The sequence below is a fragment of the Rutilus rutilus genome (genome assembly GCF_951802725.1).
Source record: "Rutilus rutilus genome assembly, chromosome: 5".
Lineage (NCBI taxonomy): Eukaryota > Metazoa > Chordata > Actinopteri > Cypriniformes > Leuciscidae > Rutilus > Rutilus rutilus.
Window position 1 is genome coordinate 41,139,127 of NC_140213.1, and position 23,724 is coordinate 41,162,850.

At 39.1% G+C, this 23,724-nt stretch overlaps 1 protein-coding gene across 5 annotated transcripts in view; it reads left to right on the forward strand.

Moving 5' to 3' along the window:
* Positions 1–2,498: 2,498 nt before the first annotated feature.
* cbfb (core-binding factor subunit beta) overlaps positions 2,499–23,724 on the forward strand; it is a 31,785-nt gene continuing 10,559 nt past the window's right edge. For 3 of the 5 annotated variants that reach the window (XM_084409405.1, XM_084409406.1, XM_084409403.1), the window contains exons 1-3: positions 2,551–2,940; positions 3,637–3,723; positions 5,626–5,742. In XM_084409405.1, coding sequence (XP_084265531.1) covers positions 2,863–2,940; positions 3,637–3,723; positions 5,626–5,742 — 282 coding nt within the window. In that variant the 5' untranslated portion in view covers positions 2,551–2,862. Of the gene's footprint in view, positions 2,941–3,636; positions 3,724–5,625; positions 5,743–23,724 lie in introns of all 5 variants that reach the window. The other 2 variants (XM_084409402.1, XM_084409404.1) reach the window with 2 other exon arrangements.

The window sequence follows — 23,724 nt, forward strand, 5'->3', positions numbered from 1 at the left end:
TAACCTGTCTGATCGATCGGGCCAGCGCTGCTTCCTCAAGAAAGTTGATCATTTTCATGTTTTTAAGTCCTGCCAGTTAAACATTCAAATGATTTTAAGCGAATCAAGTGCAAGACGCCGTGAGAGAGAACTCAATTTGGTACTCGCGTGCTGTGATAGATTGTTTCTGAGCGTGTGCACACAGAAAGCCGCCTCTCAGACAGCACGCGAGTACCGAATTGAGTTCGCTTTCACGTCTTCTTGAGAAAATACACACAAAATGATGTCAAAATGCACGTCTTGACGAGTATCCACATAAACACAGTCGTAAACAGTTAAGAAATTATTAGATGTGTGTCAATACAATGGATCTGTGCATTATGGCATACTTTAAGTTCAGATGCAAAAGCCTCTAAGTGCCATCTGAAATTTGTATCATTTTTATCAAGCTCGTATATTTAAGTTCAGTAATTTCACTTAAATGACAACTAATAGGTCATTTTCATTGCCATTTAAGTGAAATTACTGAACTTAAATATACAGGCTTGATAAAAATGATCATTCTAGAAGAACATTTCAGATGGCACTTAGAGGCGTTTGCATCTGAACTCTTCATATATACATATAAATACATTAAGACCGTTTACCTTAGTGATTTCTATCAGGATGTGAAGAAACTTTCAACCAGCATAACATTCTGGAACAAATCACCTACCCTGCCTTTAATTTTTAAATCTTGAATTTGGCTGGTATTTGTTTTTGCTGCGGTCGTAAATTCGAATCGAGAATTGTGAAATTTCACCGGTGTCTAAAAAGTAACTTAGGTCAAAACTAACAAAAGCAATAACTTTATTTATTTATTTAGGCAGGGCCAGTGAATGTTTTGGCAGGGCAAGTGAATATCTGATCTATAAAATCCTTGGTGTTGAGCCCTGAGTCACTATTTTAGTTTTTTAGCTAGTTAACAGTAATAGACGAACTTTTAGTTGAACGGTATAGCCTAGTGAATGAGAGGAATTTAAAAACTCGTGTCGTCTGAGGCTTTAGGTAATGTAAGCTTTTTAATTGGCCTTTACACACATACATTTACTTTACAATTATAATTTAGTTCAAATACATTTTTTTTGGGGTGGTTTTTAAAAGTATACACTGTCAATACAATTAAATTTGAGTTAAATTAGGTGGGGATTATACCAATATATTTCCATAGACAGATTTTCCACAATTACTGAGAACACATAATGATCATCTTTAATGTGGTTACCCAAAACAGATGGGTGTGTTTAATGACAAAGAAATAAACAACGTAGGAAGTATAGAATCCAGGCTGAGTTCAAAACGAACAAGCAACAAATCCTTTGCCCTGTGAAGATAGAAGATTCTCTGCTCAACATCCTATAGTTAACTGTAATGTCATACATGCCGTGATATTCTGACAGTTGAAGCTCTTAAAACATTTTTTAAAAAGTCGCACACTATAGCTGTGGTAAGCCGCACAAAAGTGATGCAATCTGTCTGCTAGATCTGACAGGGCTTAGAGGCCTTTGGATGTTTCTGATACTGTTCACTTCCCCATTCTCCGTCTCTTTTCTCTACCTCCCCCTCTGTCCTGAGGGAAGTTGCAGCTTCAAAACATGCTCAATAAAGAAAGATATGCCTCAACACACAAATATTTACCACAGATGTTGTAATACACTCATCTTAGCAAGATCATAAAATCCTAATAGAAATCTGTCTGTGTCTATCTATCTATCTATCTATCCATCTGTCTGTATACCGTGTATGTCTGCTGTCTGTCTGTCTACTAATGTATGTGTCTGTCTGTCTGTCTATCTATCTATCTATCTATCTGTATACGTATGTCTGCTATCTGTCTATCTACTAATGTATCTGTCTGTCTGTCTGTCTGTCTGACTGTCTGTCTATCTATCTAGCTATCTGTCTATAAGTCTATCTGTCTACTCGTTTGTCTGTCTGTCTGTCTGTCTGTCTGTCTATCATGTATCTGTCTGTCTATCTATAAAGTGAGAACTACTCGTCTGTCTGTCTGTCTGTCTGTCTGTCTGTCTATCATGTATCTGTCTGTCTTTCTATCTATAAAGTGAGAAGATCATTTATTTGAATAGTATCTTTGTCTTTCTGTGCATATTTGTTTATCTTGGGTGGAGTACGAACAGATGTGGATGTCTCTAAATGGATTTATATATTAAAATAATACAGGCCTGTAATATTTTACATCTGTATAACAGTGTGAACATCCTGTCTAGTGAGAGCGCATGTCATTTTGTTTCTGAGAAAATCACTTAACATGATGTGTTTATAAATACCACGCTGCACCATCTCTCTCACAGGTAACAACTTTAACCTCTCTGTGCCTATTAAGAAAACGAGAAAGAAAACGACCGAGCATCTCGCGCAGTGAAGTTGTGGTGTATTTAACGCCTGCGCACACACGGTCCGTAGTGGAGAGAATTGTGAATGGGGGGAGTATTTTGGGTGTACAGTCATAAGTCGGACTCAGAGGAGCCAGGAAGTAACTGTGAGCCATGCAGCTCATGCGACGGGTAAAGTAGCGCGAGCGAGCGTCTGTTGTCAGCAGTCGGAGATCACACGCGCGAGAGTGAGGAAGAACAACAAGAAGCCAACGGCAAATAACTGCCAAATCCAGCGCAGTACAGATCACACACCTCACAAGAGGCGAAATCCGAAGAAGGTTTTATTTTTTAAAAGAACACGAAGCTCACTGCAACACACTCCATCATTAGAAGAAGAAAAAAGACGGAAGGAAATAAGAGCGGGACTGGCGAGTTTCAAGGCAACGCTTCACTCTCTTTGCAAGTTTAGGCAAATACAATTAACAAAATTGATCAAAACGCGTTCAAGATGCCTCGGGTGGTCCCGGATCAGAGGAGCAAGTTCGAGAACGAGGAGTTCTTCAGGAAACTCAGCCGCGAGTGCGAGGTGAGCGCGATTCATCCGAGACATTCGATAAAGTGGCGGAAACAAAGTTGCACCTCTCGTGTGACATAAAAACAAGCGTGTCATCGTAGCTTTCTTTAACCACCTCTGTGTAGAGACCTCTAATGCTCACTGCTGAGGAAAGTTTTAACCTTCCGTTCACGGTAGTTCCAAAATTACGTTTTATATAGGACATTGCAAGCCTACCTATCAAGAAAAAGAAAGATGTAGCGTAATACCTGAAAGGAAGACGCACCTTTGCACCTCACCTTTTAACTCTGGTATAATAATAATTATAGGTTCGTTTACTTCTAATGCAAATTGAAGAATATCACCAGGCAATTTGCATTGCAAATGTACAATTTGTTTTATTTTTTTTCCCCCAACTTTTTCTTATAGTCTGCAAAGTTCATAATTTGGGTATAATCTACAAAAAAATACATAATAATAATAATCACCCCAGGGCACATGTACCATATAAAATCCAACCCAAATCCTGCAAGAATACAATTCATATAAGGAAAAAGTCGCGTTGAAAAATCATAAAATTGAGCATACAGGACAGAAATGATTGTGACAAGTTAAATGGAGGAAGATAAATATGTTATTATAATGGTGAAAATATGTTACAGTGCACTCTGATGAAGATCTTTAATAATAAGACTCTTTCTTTTGTTATTCTTTCATCCCTGTTCACAGATTAAATACACCGGTTTCCGCGACCGGCCGCACGAGGAGAGGCAGGCGCGCTTCCAGAACGCGTGCCGTGACGGCCGCTCAGAGATAGTGAGTACACGCACCGGTCACTTCCACTGACCCTCGCATCATTGCTGGCAACTTAGTATTTAAACACATAACGTGAACTGTCACGACATCACCAAAAACTATGTTCAAAATTGCCTACTTCCTCTTAATGAGCGCCAAACACTGCAGAGAACGTTTATGAACCATATCCTGTTATACTGACCTATCGGTAAAGTTGCTGTGTGTAATTCTCTTAATTATTAGAACTACAATAATTAAACAATGCTGAAACAAGAGTGCCTCTCCGCTTCGTTTAATTACCATCAGAAGCGCGTCTCACGGATGCAGATGAACCCGGACGTGTCTAATTTGCAGGCTCTTTAAAAATACCTCTAGACTGCATGTAATTATTTAGAGACCATCTCCTGTATTATTTTGATTTATTTTACAATTTTATTTTATTTCAGTAATATATATTGGCCTATTTAAAGATGTTTTGCACTAGACTGGCTTTGTGTCATAGGCTACCTTTTTTTTTTTTGGACTGACTGATTTGATAACATAGACAGGCTTGTTTATCTCTTTATTTGTATCTCATGTCTGCAGGGCTGTTTGAGATAGATTTAGCCACCCATAATATTTCTAAGAATAGATGAGACGACTGTTACGATAATTCAGATTTTTTTTAAATTATGTTTAATATAAAGTTACAGACCAGATTTCAGTTTGATGTCACTTTTTTCTATTTAATTAGATTTTACTGGCAAAATGTAATCATAAACATCAATTTACAAAACCTTATACATAGTTGATAGTTTACTGAGAAGTAACAATGAAAAACGTTAGCATTATAAAATGGAAATTAGGTTACACTTTATTGTTACAGTGTAATTATATATAAGTAGAGTAATATTAATTACTTACTATAGGTTTAGGGTAGGATTAGGATTTGGTGGAGGGTTAGTTGCATGTAATTATGCTTAATTTACTGTTATTACTATGGTAAGTACATGTAACATATACAACAAAGACACTGTAAAATAAAGTGGTACCTGAAATGAAATTATTTTATTGCGTTTGTATAATTTCTACGTGTTTTGTTTTCTCACCATGCTGTCTTATGCAGTTTTGCTGTGTTGTGACGTGCATGATGTGCACTTTAGTTCTTTAATCAGTAAGATGTGGTCATGTTTGGCCTTATTTGCCCCTAACTTCAACAGTAGATTAAATGCTGAGGTTCAAAGGCAAACAGATCTATTACAAAGCTACAGAGAGCAACTTAACTCGTCTCTTTATGTCTTTGTATTCCATGGCAATGATGCTGAGTATTGATTAATGTAATTTATAATATTATTGTTGATGTATGTTTGAGCATATGAGTGAGAGAGATCAGAATTTTAATATATATTTTTAGAAACATAAAACGCGAGACAATTCTGCGAGTTTAATATACAATCCCGGTTTTTGTTTGTTTTTGCTTATGTTCCTTGAGAACGTCATTGAATTATTGCACCACAATTCAAAACCTTTACAGCAGTCCTGCTGCTATTAATGTAAGTGAGGGGCTGCATTTAAAACAATTATTGATTTTGTACTCCTCCCTTTCTCTATTGTCTCTCTGTCACTCTTTCACTCCTGCATTCTGTCTTCTCTCAAACTCAGTTTTGGTGCAGACCAGTTTGCCAGCAATGAGCGTTGGTAAAATAGAATCAGATGTGTGTAACTCAATACCTCAAATAGAGAAAATGATGACTTGGGGGTTTTTTTTCTTTTTTTTTTCACCCTTCATCCCCTCCTCCCTTTTTTTTCCTGATGTTTTGAGCGCTGGCCTTGGCTCCAGGCATTCTCCTCTCCTCTCTGATGTGAAAACAGAAATGACGGGCTGCATAATTTATGCTCGGGCCTGGCTTTCTTATCCTGTTTGTATTGATTTCCCTCTAAAAGGCTTTTGTGGCGACCGGCACCAACCTCTCGCTGCAGTTCTTCCCAGCCAACCTTCACGGGGACCAGCGGCAGGCGCCCACCCGAGAGTATGTGGACTTCGACCGGGAGACAGGAAAGGTAGTCCTGACACTCTTTCTCTGTATTTGCAATTACACTCTCACTTGCTCCGCTCATCTCCCCCTTCAAAAACAAATCAGATCATAAACATATACACGCTCTCATTCAAATGTGTAAAGGTGTGTTGTGATAATAGTAACATGCAACACTTTCATGAAAAGCCACATGCATGATTCATGAAATCTGAGGAATGACTGAAGAAGTCATTTCTGTTTCTCTTTCGTCTTTTCCTTCCTTTACACACAGCAGAGGAAGTGTGTCGCTTTTTCAAACCAGACGCATCCATGGGTTAGATGGGCAAAAGCCTTGATTTTCCATAATGATACGTTTCCCTCTCACACATCTCAAGGAAAAATGAACCCTTGAAATATTACACTGCAGACAGCAAGAAAAACAATCCCTCTTGAATGAAACATGGCACGGGTTTCCATTTTATGTTTAAACTTTCAATTTTATTTCTGTAGCAGTATTATTTCAGACACGCTCATCGGTTTTAGAATTGGTCTTTCAACAACTCCCTCTTGTTTCTCTGGATTTAAGGAATGCATAGCCTCCCTAAACCCATAAGAACGTAAAATAAAACCATACTCCACTGCACTGTCTTCGTTCCATTTATAACCACTATTAAACTCCGTATTTATTTCTGTTATTCTAGTCAAGGCTGTCCGTGCCTGTCAGAGGCCTACAACCATAAGTTCTACCCCATGTCACCACTGTAAGGTCACTTTTAAAAAGGGCATTCATTCAGCACGCTTTGTCTTAAATGCTGTGACATTAAGGGGATAGTTCACCCAAAAATGAAATGTACTCATCCTCATGTTGTTCTAAACTTGTATGCCTTGCTTTCTTTTATGAAACACAAAAGAAGATACTTTAAAAAATGTCAGTGTTTTAATTTGTCCATACAGTGAATGTCAGTGGGGTCTAGAAGAAAGAAAGAGACTTAAGGGTGAGTGAATGATGACAGTTTTCAGTCAAGCTGCCCCATGTTCATTTAATCTTGCTCAGCGTACAGTAAATCAGATTCTCAGGTTGATTTGTCCCTCATTGTATCTCATGTGATACTTTAGACTGTGAAGAAAGGGAAATACGTAATTGACACCGTCAGTCACTCTGTCAGCCGCGTTGTCCGCAGAGGCAGCGATCACTTTCTTAGTGTGTCAGTCACACTTACCAAATGCGATACAAATTTAATTCAAGTCATCTAACACTTTAAAGAGTCTGGTGCCGAGATGTTTACAGTTCATAAAGGCTGATTATGCCGTCGGCACAACAGCTTTATGGATGGTCGCACAAGACCAATTAAAGGAAAAGCTTGGGCCGGATTAAATAGCATTTTGCCATAGGTTCTTTTAAGGTCACCCCTGAGGCCTTTCCCTTCAAGCCTCTGTGTAGAAGAACGTTAGTGCGAGACATTAGAGAGGCACTTACTGGCTTTGTTTGTGTTTTTACCACAAGCCCCTTGCAAAGCTGCTGGTGTTTCTTGTGCCGTGTTGGACAAGGAAGCCTCTCTTCACGGACACTGCCTCACTGAGATGCACTCATTAAAAATGCATCCGCAAGAAATCAATGGACCTTTTGGCCCCGAGGCTGACGGACTAATCTTTGGCTGTTAATTATTTAAAAAGGCGCGAAGGGTGTGTGCGTCGATCCCCGTGCTGACGGGCAGCTGAGCATGCGTGTTTCTGAGCCTGGGCTCACTGGTAATCCTATCCACCTGTCTGTCACCTCTGCCAGAACTCAGATCCATGCAGCTTTAATGAGCCTCACACCGTCTGCCTTCAAAATACAGCCCACGCGATACATACCCCTACACTTTCTAGTTACCTACCTGACACACAAACTCATAGCGCTGCATGTTCGATTGTCGTGACTACCTGTTTTGTACTATTTACATGTTTTCGAAGGGAATTTTGCAATTTGTACTTACTCTGTTTGAGTTGGAAGGCTTGTAAGTTGGGTAATTTGAATGCATTGGCCATTTGGTTTTGTTTACAATAAAATACCGTGCTGGTACCACGGTACTTTGATGGTATCAGATGGGGATCACCAAATTCATATATTATTGTATTTATGTGGAATGCTAAGGGAGTTCTTTTTTTTTTTAGACTAATGTTGTAAAACCACACTGTAAAAAAATGGTAGGCTAACCGGCAACTTTTGTTTTAAATTTAGCTGTTAAATTTAGCTTTGTTTGTGTAGCCTAATGTATTCATGTTGATTCAGTAATGTTAAATAATAATTTTGGATATATTTTATGCGTAAATCAATTTAGACGTGACCACGTTTAATTTATTTTTTTCAGTACATATTACCACTGACAAAAAAGTACTATGAAACTACTATGTTACTACTTTGGCTTTTGGCCATGTACTATGGTACTCTTAGAAAGTAACCTGGAGTACAACTGATATTGTACATGAATTTTAGCATTATGGTATATTTTGAAATACCATAGTATTAGCATATGATTCTATCTATCTATCTATCTATCTATCTATCTATCTATCTATCTATCTATCTATCTATCTATCTATCTATCTATCTATTAAAAGAAATCAGTCTAAATTTAAGGGGCATGTCCAAAAACCATGTATTTTTTTGTGTGTGTTATAATGTCACATTTTAAAAACTGAGTGAATTAGTCTACCTACCTTCATTTGGTTGCATGAGTGAAAGTCATTTTAAGGGACCAATCGGGTAGAAATTTTCTTTAAGGTAACAAATAGTCTCCTATTGTTGTTGCAACAAACTGTGCAATTTATGTCTTGTGCATCCTAGTCATTGTTTTAAATCACCTTAAGAAATTGTTGGAAAAAGCTTGAAAAAACAATGATCTTAACTAGTGCTCTTGACAGATTTATATCCGTGTAACACATTTGAGAGTTGGAGTTTCCTTTCTCTTTTGTTTGGAAGGAAATCCTGAATGGACAAACTTAGCTGATAAGGTCTGTCCTCCCTTCATTTCTTACTTTGTTCCTCCTCTTCACTTACATGCCCTCTGTTTTTCTTTTATCCTTTAATTTTATCTCTCTTTTTCTCATCCACACTCACACACACACACACACACGGTGAACGTCTGTCATGGAATTCCCTGTAGAGCGGTGCGTGTCAGACCGGGAGAGTTCATGCGTGCGCCCCAGCCTCTGCTCCTAATTAAACTGATTGTTAACCTTTTCTACAAACAGATCCCTCTAAAGAGCTATGGTTTTAATAGACTACAGCTAAAATATTACCCTAACCGGAAAGCGTTCAGACTCGCAGTTGATCCTAACACGCAAAACCATGTGAGATATGTGCTGCCTGTCATCAGGAATGTGCGATCGCTGTCTGCCTATTGGCTGAGGTGTCCTTACAAGACTGCCGATTGGTTTATTTCTCACGCCATAAATCAGTCATCAACGTCTCATTTGTTACTCACAATGCCGCGCGCTGTGTTTTGCTGCCAGATTCCCAAACTGTAAAAGCAGAGCTGTAAAGAATATGTGAAAAACAGCGAGGTAAGAGCACCTTAAATATATGTCTTTACAAGCAGCCACCTGATGATATGCCTGATAAAAAGAAAAACAAATCATTAAATACACTTTGAAATGTGCCACTAGGCATTTTGTAGTTGAGATTTAGTTATTAACTCAGCTTTTTAAGCTGACAGGTATTTTTTTTAGAGGACCACATACCTTTTATTTCTAGACATGCACTGATATTAAAATTCTGGCAGATATCGAAAAGATGGTAATTATTTTCATGTTATGACCAATAACCAATATATGTGTGATAGTAAGCTTCTATACCATTGTGCATATTTCAATTAAAAATAAAACACTAGAATTAATTGTCTTAAATGCTACAAGTGAATTTGGGCAAAATATACGGAATTAATTTTGAGATTGACTAAAAATTGCATCAGTGTTATTAAATTAATAATGTTTTTAAAGATTAGCTTTAAGTGAGCATTAGATGATGAAATTAGCATGTAAAATGAAATATCCACTCATAACAATAAATAAATAAAAAAACGTTTATATTTCTAACTGATATGATACCGATACGGGCTGTGTTCTCCCGCCATAACTCTCACCTTTCTCTCCTCTTCTTTTCTCCTGGTTTGAAAACACAGTGGTTGCCAGCAGAAGCTGTGCAGGGCCAGTTTAAACTTGGCCTGTGGCAGGGGACAGTATTATCTGAGTGGGGCGGCGGAGGCCCCGCAGCACAGCTTAAGTACAGGCTCCTAGTGTCACTGCAGGCTAATGGGAACCAGCTGTGGGGGAGGTTTAATTTTAGCGGTAGCAAGCACAGCCCCAGGGAGGAGACCTTAACCCTGTCCCAGCCAGAGCTCCTCAGAAGCTCCGACAGCAGCATTCCCTGCGCATCAACCTTTAGACCGAGTCAGGTATTCCATCAGCCCAAAATAGCCCAAATAAGTACTTTATTGACCATACGACAAGATAAAATATGATGCACGGTCCATCAGAAGGCAAATGGGAAGTAAAGGGAATTCCATTTTGTCTTGGTGGATCATTAACCATGCTTCATTGAAGGAAACTTGATTAAGCCTTTGAGTATTAGCTTTTTTTATTTGATGCAAATGGTTCGTATGAGCAGTGCTCAACACTAGAGTTTAGTCTAGTAGCTTTTGGCTCTCTGTAAACTATATTGTGCCATTTTTCCTGCTCTACTATTACTAGAGCAAGGAACTCTCTCCCTCCCTCCCTTTCATGCAGCTTCTGTCTCCACCACTTAAACTCAATCTTGTTGAAATGTGATCTCCTCTGAGATGGAGGCTTCAGCTGTAAGGCTTTAAGGAGATCTGATGCTTGGCGCTGCTTCCTCCTCTCCTCCTTCTTTCCTCTGTTCATTCGTAGTGCTCGTGTGTGGTTTTGACTTTTTTTATGCAAAGCAGAAATTGGGTCCGTCTGCTCGGGCCATGCCAAGAGGCTTTGGTTTGTCATTCCACTTCGAGAGGGAGAGCAGCAAGAGAGTGGTAAACTGATTGGCCAAAAAGATTCCAATAGCAGCCAGCTTTTGCCCAAGACCCTCCGCAGAGCACTGGTTGGTGGGCTATCCCCATACACAAAAGAATTATATTTGAAATATATTTTTAGGATATATTTTGGAATATATGCAAATATTTGAAATTGGCCCAATAAATATATTCCATACTTATATTTCATATATTTTTGTTATATTTCAGAATATAGTTCAATGTATTTGGAATATATGCCACATATATTTTTGACACTTTTGGGGACCCATACAGAAAAAAATACATTGAAATATATTCTGAAATATAACAAAAATATATGAAATATAAGTATGAAATATATTTATTGGGCCAATTTCAAATATTTGCATATATTCCAAAATATATCCTGAAAATATATTTCAAATATATTTCTTTTGTGTATGGGTCGGAACTCCGAGGGTGACAGACGGATATGGCATTTCGACTACTGTAACATATTTTATAATATGGTATATTTGATATATTTTCTCTCCCAAATCCTATGGGTCACTTGTATGTGTTAGATTTGATAACACTAACACATAAAAAAACCAATGAATCAATTAAAAAAAGATGTTTGAAATGTATTTTGTCAAATTTACGGACGTTACATCAGTGAAAAAATTTCAAACAACCTTTGCTTTTATTTTGAAAACAAAACCTTAAAATTTTTAATTAATACTAAAATTCTAAAACTAAAAACCATATCTGGTGCAGAACAATTACTCAATCAATGAAATAAAGAGTTGTGCCTTTGAAGGAATCTGTGATTGTATGCTTGTGAGTTTATTTGAAAAGCACAAAGGAAGAACTGTGATGAAAAATGCAACAGTACGAGCGTGTCTCTGATTCGGTGCCAGTGTGCAGGCCCCTGTGTCGGAGCCACACTGAGGCGTGCTGTTTTTCTCTCTCAGACATTATAAATCTTCTGCATGTCTGTGTGTGTAAAAATGTTCGCTCGGGGGCAGATAGCACGAGGAAGAATCGAAGTAAATGACTCCATTATGAAAGGGGCTGCAGTCTGAGGCCTCACCACAGGAATTGGTGTTTTAATAGTTTTGCGTTTCCAAAACTATTAAGCATGTTTCCAAGTCTGATGTTGAGTGTGTGTATCGAGATGCCGACTCTGACTCACATTCAGTGTGGGTGTATATGCTTCATTCTGCAGCCCTATTTGTATTATTGTGTGTGTTTATGTGGGTTTGGTGACTATTCATTAAGCTGTATATGCGTGTCTGTTTTCATATATTTTCCTATATGTGTGCATGTTTACATGCTACGCTTAGCAAGCGCATCTCCATATTCATGACTATAGTCATGTACCACGGAACATGTTGTGGAGCTGCATGGCGCCAGTTTGACAGTTAACTCCAAGGCAGAACACACGGGGGTGGTGGTGGGGGGGTTCACACTCATGGAGCCACACACAGCTGCCGATGCTCACTGAAGGAATCAAGCGAGGAGCTGACAAAGGTCTCTCATCTTCATCTCTCCTTATTCCATCAGCTGAGGTGGAACGTTCCTTATTACTTAGTACTTTTCCAATCTTAAATCAGACATAAACTAAACAAATAGTTTAAAACGGATAGTTCTAAATCTAATTTAATGAGCCTCATCTTATAAAAGCAAATACAAAATGTATCAATGCATCATTTTCCTGTGATCATTGTAAAGCTGCTTTGATATCAGCACATATTAATGTGGCAAGCTAACATTGCTTAGCCACCACAAACCGCTTACATTACATATTACACTACATACATACTAGTGAATATTGGTGCTTTTATCATAGTGCTTTTGCTGCTGATTTATAAAAGCAATTACCAGTCGAGTTTGTGTGTTACAGTGATTATGCTCAGATTTTACTCTGTCCCAGTGTCTTTAATGTCTTTAAATGAATAATTTGATACAATGCATTTATTGCGTACATACATGTTTTTACATTGTACTTGTATGTAAAAAAATACCTGCTTGTAATTACAGCTGTAATTAATTTCTGTAATTACATCTATAATTACACTGTTGACCCTTCTCTTACGCCTTTACACACCCTTTAAACCTAACCATACCAAACCTGTCCCTTAACGTTGCCTGTATCGCACCTCAAAAGTGTTTTCATTGTACCAAACATGTTCTTGCCTCTTGTGGCTTGTTGCTTTATTTGAATCATTTTTTAGTAATAATTCAGTTGCACTGATTCTCAGAGCTTTTGTTAATGAGATGGACGACATTTTGGAACCATAAACAAAACGATATCTACACAGTCTAAATTAAATCATTGATTAACAGTTATTTAACTGAGAATGTAAATGTAAAGATGGGGACCATGTCTTGAGTGATGACCCAAATGAATTTTTTAAGTGATTCTTTAAAATGAATAAAATCACTAGATGATTCAGACTCCTCAATTCAATTATTCAATGTATACTGTTTCAGCTGTTTCATTGTTGGTTTCCAATTTGACGCTATTCAGTTCAACTATGTCAGGACTCAGGAACTATCTTGCTAGTTCAATCTAATGAGGCTTTTGTGAGATCTGACCTGAGTTTGTAGACACATGCAGGATGATAAACTATGGTTTCCGTAAAAATGCGGAGGGTTGCGGTGGAGGCTCATGTTTCCTGCGATCTCAAACGGAAGCTGGTCTGTTCACCGATTGCTTGTCAATGACATCATCAAAGCATGCGCACTAATTGATTCCTGCTGCTTCCATCTCACGTGCCTCTGATTTGATCCCTGTTTGTTTGAAGTTGGAGGGAAAAATGGCCCCTTTGTGTTTGGCCATGCAACATTCTCTTAAGCAAGATCTTCACGAAAAGCCAGTAGCAAAACTCTGAACAGATTGAGAGGAGATGCAGAGAGGGATGCAATCAGAGGGTGGAGGCTTTGTCCATCATGTTCTTGCCTTTCCCCATAGGGATTCAATTATAGTGCCCAGCTCGGATTTCTCAGGCCCGTCTCTCGGCCTTCCAGTCACACCCCTCTGATCAGTAAGCTCTGCAGGAAGACCGCACATCATCATCATCACGTTGTTCTCTCTGTACCCATTTACTATGGCCAGGTTCCCTCTGTTCTGCTCACGTATCACACTCACTGTTTTTTCAGGATGACAGTGATTGTAGCACAGTGTCACAACTAGAGATACACAACTAAATATGTTCAGTCTTCAATTGAGCAGACAGGCAATTTAACTCCAAACATTTGCACCATCTTTGTGTGTATCTTTTTGAGTAATTGCTTAAAACAGCCAGGTTTTTGATGAATTAATGACACGAGACTGTTAAAAGCAGTAGTAACATGCTGAGAGCAAGCGACTAAATGTCTAATTACCCCTAACACGTTACATCACAATATTTGCTTCGCATTGCATATATGTTCGCATAAAATCTACAGCTTCCAGAGTTCCGTCACAGCTCATAACTGTCTGACAGCTCTGAACTGTGTGATCTATCACAGCTTTTGTCATCTTGGAAGTGTATGGTACAGAGGTTTTTACAGGCTTGCTACATTTCTGAGTGACCTTTTCAACTGCTATATAGATAATTTGTTACTACTGAGGTGTGTGCGGTAGAACTCGTCTGTCTTGTTATTCTTTGAACACGGTCCATCTCTTTTCCTTCGGAAACATGGAGGTCTGCTCAGAAACCCAGTTTTGCTGTTTGGGTTGGATCATTGTAGGAAAGTGAGAAGGAGAGAGAGAGAGAGAGAGAGAGAGAGAAAAAAAAAAAGATTTTCCAATTTCTGGATGTAAAGCAAAATTGGAAAAAGCAAAAAGTTATCCACAATGTGCCCCATTGAGATGAATTGCAGTAATTATCTAGAGATTATCTAGAGCAAAATATAGCCTATTATATATATACTTATATATGGTCTGTTGGAATACTTCATTCTGATTGGCTAGAAGGTGTGTGCGTTCAAATTGTGTAATGCACAGCTAGTTCCAGTCAGTTTAATCACCAGTCTGTATTAATGCACTGCTGTCATTAAAGTGTCAGTGTTGGAAAGTAACTATGGTATAAGTGGGATAATCCACAGCTAGGTGTGTATTACATGATTTTAACGCACTATGCTTTCCATCAGGTGGTTCTTTGCCTCTACATCATGCATTAAAATTGTGTAATGCACACCTAGCTGTGGATTATCCATTACATATATAGGCATGCAACAACAAGAATTGAGAAAAGATGAACTACCAAAGACGGAATCATAGTTCTTGTGATATTAGCAGATGTAATGTTAGAGTGTATGGGAATGGCAGGTCCAGGGCTGTAGCCTAAGTGTTGGTGGTACCTTGAGTCTTTGTCTCTGTCTTTGACAGTCGTGTTGACTGGGCCAGATCTTTTTTTGGGGTTGAGGTTATTTTATTCTTCACTTGTAGAAGGGTCCAGGTGAGAAATACAGCAGCTCTGTGTGGTTTTTCATTCCTGTTGGCTGATTCCAGGAAAGAGCCTCCTCTCAGGACACAGGTGGGCGACCGGCGCGGTCAGTGTCCACTCACATCTCTCTGCACTCATGTTGTGACGTGCATATTTATTTCTGGTTGCATTTGTGAGTTTGCATGTTTCACCCAAGCAGACACACACTTTATGCAGTTTTTTTTTTCCATCAACAATGAAATGATTTTGAAAATTGGTTTTGGTGCTTAAATAGCTTTTAAACATAGGCCATGGCAGCATATGATTAGAATAAAATGTCCTGCATCTAAAGTCCAATTTGTGTTCCATTCAATATCTACATCTATCATACAGCATTAAGATTCACATAGATCATATAGATAATTGGAAACAAATGCCTTTACTGTAGTACGAGTGTAATTGAATTACGTTAAAATTGCAGTGTATTTTTCCAATGCATCTGTCCAATCTGTAAATAAGTTTCTAAAGTTAAATTCAATCTCAAAACTCTTATTTTGAGAGGACAGAAAAGAAAGCACAGACAGAGACAGTGTGGCTGGGACACGTTGCCAAGGTCTGGCCTTTTCTTTCCAAGATTCACTTTTACAATCACGACCATCAGTGTCAGCAGAAACTGTATTGTTTGGAGACTTGAACAGACAAAGCCAGCCACCATTTGATTCCCAAGTGTCATTTTAAAGCAGTTACGTGGACAATGTCCCTCAAACCTTTTTTTTTCTTCTTTTTTTATGAATTTATTCTATATTTCTGTTTATTCCATGTATTTTTATTTGATCTGACATACAAGATCTTTTTTTAAATAATACTTTTATTTGACATTGTTAAAATATATTTCTTTAGTTTATTTGAACTTTCTATTCATCAAAAAATCTTGATAAAAGGTATCACAAAAGTATTAAGCACAACTGTTTCAACATCAATTATAATAAGAAATGTTTCTTGATAAGCAAATGATTCATGTGACACTAAAGACTATGACTTATGGCTGCTGAATATGTATGTTCGAATAAACATTACTCCCTTAAATGAGCCTAAGTAGTTTGTTTTTTATGCTTATGTTTGCTAAAACAATTGTGTTTGTGTGTGGTACAGTATGTATCAGAGCTAGCCAAAGGGGGGGTTATCCTGATGAAGAAAGGTGTAGCCTAATTGTAGGTTGTAGGGATTTGTGGGTGGAGACCGAGAGCCAGAACGACCCTAATGGACGGACACCCCTCTGTCTTTGTGTTTGTGGCAGGTGGCGTGGGCAGAGAACTTCAGGCCTGTGGGGCTTCTGCCTTCCTCTGTGCGAGTGCATTAACAAAAGAGGGCTTTTGTCGGTTAATTTGGATATGTGCGTGTGGGAGTGTCTGGAGCGTGTGTCGCTGAAACAATACTGCAAACGTTTAGTTTCTGCCCTTCTCTGATTACACAGAGAAGCATGCTTTATCTCTCCGGCTGCTTTGCCTAGGCGTGCTCAACACCTGCACCGGGCCGCACCTGTTTTGTGTGTGTGTGTGTGTGTGTAGGAGCTCAACTGCAACTTCACAGACACTTTCAGCATGTTTGTGTCTGCTTGTGTCACCTAGTCTGGAAAACTTTAAAGTGAACACAGTGGCTAACAGATGGATATGTGGATGGATAGATGTATTGAGTGAGAATAGGGTGAGATGGATTTGTGTGTCAGTTTTGTAAAATATCAGGATTGTAACTATACCTCCCACTTAAATGTTAACCTTCACTCCCTCTCTTTTCTACGTGTTGTAGCTCTGCTGTGTATCTGTTTGTGTGTGTGTGTGTGTCCTTGGGGCCTGTTAGTATCTCTTTATTGAAAGGACAGCTGCCTTTTGCTCTTACTCATACACACACAGATATGACTGTCTCTCTGAGTGCATGGAGAGTCGTATGTCATGTCTTTGTTGAGGAGGAGGATCCTGATTTCAGGGCCATGAGTCAAGCAAGTGTATGACAACTAGGATGGACGGCAGGAGAGCTCTTAAGCCTTGTTTGTACTTTCGCCTGGCTCTGCACCGTGAGCCTCCGCTAACTGCGCACGCTCCTCCCCAAACGAACGAAGCGTTTATACTTGACGCGCTTGCTGTTGTTCTTTGAAACGACAGGGGGCGACTTGGAGTATTTGTCCTCTAAACCATCAGGAAGCAGCGGTGAGAAGAAGTAAGGTACAGACGTGACGATGTTGGTTTTTATTACACTTCACCAAACCCAGAGCTAAAGAATCGTGTAATCCAGTAATTCTCGAGATTTTTACTTGTGACATTGGAACAAAATATATGGATATGAGGACATATGCATGAAACTAAATTAAACAACAATCTCTTAAATATTTTGTTTTGTAAATGTAAGCAATTCATTTAGACAATTAATCGAAGTCTTGCATCTTTGGAAGTGGAGCCATGCGCAAAGTTACAAAAAATGCAGTGCATACCGGCATGCGAAATAGGGTTTCGCGCACGACTGCCTAATGACGTATTTTTTGTCGCACGCGCCTTCATGCTCCTGCTGGTGCGCCTAACACCTAATTATGTTAACCAAATATTACTTTGGTGAACCACCTTCACACAGAAAGACCATACTGGTCAACCAACTTAACAGCATGGCTATGCTGGTCCACCATCTAGACAGGTACCAACCAGCACAAACAAGCCTGGACCACTATAGACTTTCATGCTCGTCTAGAAATGTGTAGCTTGGTGACAAAAATGGTGACATTTTGATCATGTTTGGGCCATTTGACATGGAACTGGGCAATGGGATGTTCTGCCACTTCCTTTTCCTCAGTAGCTTAGTTCTAAGACATGGGCAATGTGTCTTACTGTCACAGGATAAGCTGAGAAGGTTGGACAAATACATTTAGAACATTAGATAGATAAGATATGGGCAGTGGGTCACAGTGACAACTTGTTTTTGTTGTTTTACCACTGTTCTGTGACAAATCATATTTGAGTCACAGAGCTGATACAGCACTTACTGTGACATGTGAAATAAAGCTCTCGTGGTTCGTCTTTCTCTTTTACTGAACAAAAAGAGGGAAAGTCCAGGAAAGGCCTTTTGAGGGCACTGACTCACACATATAGAGATGTCTGAGAAATGCGCGCACACACACACACACAGATGCAGTTTTGTCAGACACATTATGTCAGTATGTGTGAATAATCCAGTGATCAGCAACTGCTGCATAATTAGCACTCATGTGGGATCACACACAAACACACACTCTCTTCCTCACAAAAAGCTCCACTCATGAGGTGTGGGGACACAATGCCCCTCTGTCAGCGTTTGTGTAAGTTTGTGTGTGTGTGTGTGTGTGTGTGTGTGTGTGTGTGTGTGTGTGTGTGTGTGTGTGTGTGTGTGTGTGTGTGTGTGTGTGTGTGTGTGTGTGTGTGTGTGTTCTGCCCCCCTCATACAGAACCGGCTTCCTCCTCTCTTGGCTTCAAACGCTCCTCTGCTGGTTTTCTTTTCCCTCGCATGTTGCAAATCTGCTGATGATGGCCTGGCACGTGTCTGAAAGAGGGACAGCCTGCCAGTGCGCCAGTCACACACCTTACCTCAGCACTGGGTTATTCAATTCAGTTCACTTTTGCCCAATTCATTACAGTTCATATTATTTTAATTCATCAGAACTCTCACTTTCAGATCCATTGTAATTCAGTTCATTTCAAATCATTTTTAGTTTAGATGCATATGAGTCACAACTGAATCTGTAATCTGTCTTTAGAATTGAAGTGAGACTTTAATATCCCAGTTGTTTCTGCGGCAAGGAGATTAAATGCGGAGCACTTTCATTTGTCCCCTTCATTTCAGGGTTTTCACTCAGAAATATGTATATGAACCCAAATATTTCTCAAGACCAAACTAGTGAGCTACACTACTGTTCAAAAGTTTTAGGGTATAATTTGCAATTTGCAAAAATTGACTTTTTATTCTCAAGTCTAAATTCGATTAAAATGACAATAAAACACTGTCTAGACCTATTTTTTCTATGAAGAATATGAAAGTGGAACTAATAGAAGAGAGTCGGTCTTGTTTGTGTGTGTTGGCAGATCTCTGTCTGTACTATAACTCTCAATACATTTCTTTTTAGTCTACATCAGAAGCTGTACTGTAGTTGTGGTAAACAAATTCCCAATCAGGGTTTTTCTCTTCAAAGTTCTTTTAAACTCTCCTTTCAATTAGTGCCTTCCAATTAAAGGCATTTGTTTAGGCCTACCAGCAATGTGTGTGTGTGTGCGTGCTTAAATAGTCCCAGTAGATCTGATGGTGTGCTGTGTGTGGCCTACACTTCTAATGAAGACGTGTAGGCCACACTTCTCTCTATCCATTTCACTTTCTTTTTCTCTCTGAAGAGAGCAAAGTTCTTGGCTGCCACTATTGGCTGCTGCGCAAGTAACGTTCTGCTGGTTTCATCTCATTTCCTGCGTAGATGTGAGGACAATGAAGTAGCCTGAATCAGTAGCACTATGTGACTTTAGTATAATAACATTAAAATGTTATGCTAGGAGTTAGTGAGTTGGTTTATTCACTTCAAAATCTCGTTTTAGCTTGCTATGCTATGTTCCGATATTTTATTCGTATGTTATTCGTAAATCTAGGGACGCATGTATGCACACAGGGGGCTGGCAGTGCGTGCATTTTTGAGTGTCATACGCCAGGGTGTAGGGGATGTGGGAGCTGACGTTTCATTTTTGAGGAGGAAGTCTGTGGTCAAACCGTTTTCTACGCTCCCCTCCACTTTTTTTCCTTCTCCATGTAGCTGCACTTAAAAAAACTCGGGCCGTCTCTACAGATGTGGAAATCATTTTAGAGGAGAGTGTGTGTGTGGGAGGCAGGGCTTCGTTTGTGAAGCGTGGGATTCAGGTCCATATGAGAGCGTGCAGAAGCCTCCCCTTGCCCCAAAGCACCCTGGGAAGGCCTTGGGTTTGGCCTGCTCGTAAATGAAACCCCTGTGCTAGTCAGGCTAGAAATAGCCCTGCAAAACTGCAAGAACGTGGGACCGCTTATGTATCTAGCAGAAAAACAAACTCGCCCCACATCTGACAACGCCTTTCAGCTCCTGTTTTCATTTTCTAATTTATTCCGGATTATTTGTTTACCTCTGCAAAAATACTTTTGAGTGGTAAAGACAGAACTCTACTGGCATGAGGTGTTGCCTAAGTAGTGCACAAGCGTACGCACTCGCATGCACACTAGATTGAGGAGTGCTGTGTGTGCCTCTAATTGGTCGCATTGATCATTTCCACATGGTTGTTGGCTGCACATCTGCCACTGATGTGTCCCTTCCCCCCTGCGTCTTTGTCCTCCTCCATATAAGCCCTTGCTCCCTGGAGAGGTGCATGGTGGGAAACAGGATGTCACCCACTAGGTGGCATGTCTCGACTTTGCACTTCCTGTTTTCTCAGTCTCTATATCTCTGTTTTTGTCTTATCATTGATAGTCTAATTTGGTCTTTTAATGACCTGTTTAATGCAGACTCCCACAGTGATTAAACCTCCAGGTAGAGCTATCCCTGCTGGGTTGATGTCACATTCGGCAAAAGCAGTCAGTGGGGGGGCTCCTGATAACCAGGACACACTCTCTATATAATTTTAGACCCACATTACAAGCCTTGTCTGTCAGTTGTTCCCTGCTGACAGGTTTTATATGAGTCAGCATGCAGATATTTGGCTGTGAAATCACAAATGAATTTGCTGCATGCCTCTACATAACACCCAGGATACTTAAAGTTGGTTAATATTTAGTCAAAATTTAAAATAAAGGTGGAGATGGAATGGTTGTGGGATGGCAAAGAAACAGTCACGCGAGTAAGAACAGAGCCGCTTCAATATTTTTGTGTTGATTGACATCTCCTTCCGAACTTTTGGTTTAAACTCCATATGTTGAAGCTATTTTGTTTGCATTAGGTCTACTAAACAAATGTTTGTATATTTCTGACAGCAATACATTTTTTTTTAGAAATAAACAGACTAGAGCACTTAATATCAGTGGCAATTTTGTCATATTCATTAGTTTTACTCAATTTTGCAAAAATAGTCATTTCAGAATAATTAAGCAATATCTCATCATATAGCAAAAGTGATGTATTTCCGCATGGCTGTGATACAACAGTTCAGTAAGGAAGAGTAAACAAGAAGTTAATATTGTATAACTTACATTCAAGGCACAATATTGCCGGTTATTTTGAACAAAGCCACCGAAGAACCGTTGCACGTCTCTGAGCAAAAACTGTTTTGAATCAGCGTTTTTAACAAATCAGTTGAATAAATAATTCAGTGACTCGTTTGTTGGTTTTGTTCCTGAATTAAGATATGTTTGATTGAAGCGGTGCTGCGCAGACCGATTGGTCTATGAAATCAAAGTACCACGAGAGCGATTCAAAACCATACCGAGCCGTCTGCTCTCTAAACGCTCGCACAGTACTTTGATGTCATAGACCAATTGGTATGCGTGGTGCCGCACAGGAATAAATGCCATTTGACATCACAGGAATAAAGTACATTTTAATATTTTTTCACAATATTACCGTTTCTACTGTATTTTAAGCAAATACTGTAAATTAAGTCTCACTAAGCATATGAGACTTCCTACAAAAACATATAAAATCTTACCTACACCAAACATGGGTGTATAATTTTGTATAAACTCCCTGGATTGCTTTCAGCTTAATCTTTGTTTAATTCCTATTCCTGGTCTTGGTCACTTTGTTTCCTGTTTTATCCACTTTCAAAATTACCATATGTGGCAACCAATAATAATGAAAAAATAAAAAGTGGATAAATATGCAAATACATTACATTTGAATGCTGGATCTGCTGGGAGTGACTGAACACTTGACTAACTAACGTTTGTATGGTATGATAAACACATTGGAGAAATCAGTTCACACAGACACTCGCTACTTAAAGATTTTGCTCTAGCACAGTGAGAAGTGTGTGTATTTGTAGTTAGTGAACTTAATTTGCTGTGCATTGTGCATTTCTCCCTCATGTCTCAACACACTGATCCGCACATGTAAACTCAGGGGGAAGGACATGTTCAGACCGCTCTCTCTGACTGCGCTATTGTGTTTGTAAGAAAGAGAAAGACTTTGATGTCGCTCTGACTCAGTCATGGCACAGTGACACAGACAAAAGACATCAGTGAGACCCATATTTTTTAAGCGCTACAGGTATTAGGACTGTTTGCTTAATCTAAGAATCGCAAAGAGAGGAAGACACAGAGGAAAAGAGAGCGATATAGAGGGCAGGAGAGAAAGAGGTCGATGAACAGATGCATGTAAACCCGTCTGTCTTGTGTGGGGCCTATAGGCTGTTTGCAGGTCCCGGGATTGTTTTGGCTGTCTGAATCAAAAGCCTCCGTGGCTAAATTCAATCCCAGTGTTTACTCGCTCTCTCGCACCCCCTCCCGCCTCTGCTCAGCTCCACAAACACACACAGATCCTCTGTGTCTTATCCTTACAGCCGCCCCACCCAGCACCGTCGTCTACCGTACCTCCAGTCTTTCCCATTTGATATCTCTCACACGTTTATTTGTTAAATATGGCCCATGGTCTTCAGAGAGGACAGACTGTAGACTTTAGAAGGTGGTTGTAGTGTTTCCTGAACAAAAAATGTACCCCATTTACTTTGCTAATACATATTCCTGGTCTTAGTGTAAATAATTCAGTGCATGTTATTCCACAGAAAAAAATAGCTTTGTTTAATTGTATGTTGCGACTCTTCATATTCATAGATTTGATGAAATTTTAATATAATGGGATGTTTTAGTAGATGAAAATAAAATTTGAGTTGATGATAATGCGCAACATGAAGCTCTGAAAGATGTACACTAAAGTTTGGGGTTAATAAGATTTTAAAATTAAATACATTTAAATTACATTTAAAATATATTACAAAAGAAAACAACATTTGTTGTAATAACGTAATATGTAATGTATGTAACAAATGTCGTGAAAACATTTCACAATATTACTGTTTTTACTGTAATTTTTATCAAACAATTGCAGCCTTGGTGAGCATAAGAGACTTCTTTCAAAAACATTATAAATCTTTCCAACCCCAAACTTTTGAAAGGTAGTCTATGAACATTTACATATATGTTTTTTTAAATAAATAAAAAATACCTTGCTCTTCTTCTGAATGGATGTTTCTGCTGCAGTCTTTCTTTCGATCTGGCTCAAATCTGGAATGTATCTCCCACTTTTCCCAATCTAATCAATTCCCGATGGATAAAAATCAAGTCCCACCCAACATACATCACAATGAAAATACATCACATTACACAAGTAAAATAGGTTGCAAATGGCAATTCATGTTGACTTTAACTATGAATGAAAGAGCAGTCTTCCTAGGGGAACTACTTTAGGACCGACACATCCCTAACACATAAACAGTTCACACACACACACACACACACACACACAAGTGAACCATGACCTGAGTGTAACTACCCATCCATCCCAGCTCTTTTACCTGGGTCTTCACTGATCCTCCGGGGGTGGCTTGACAACTCATCACCTCCTAGAAATACCCAATGAAAAACAGCAGAGGAAGAGAGCAAGAGAACTGCTTT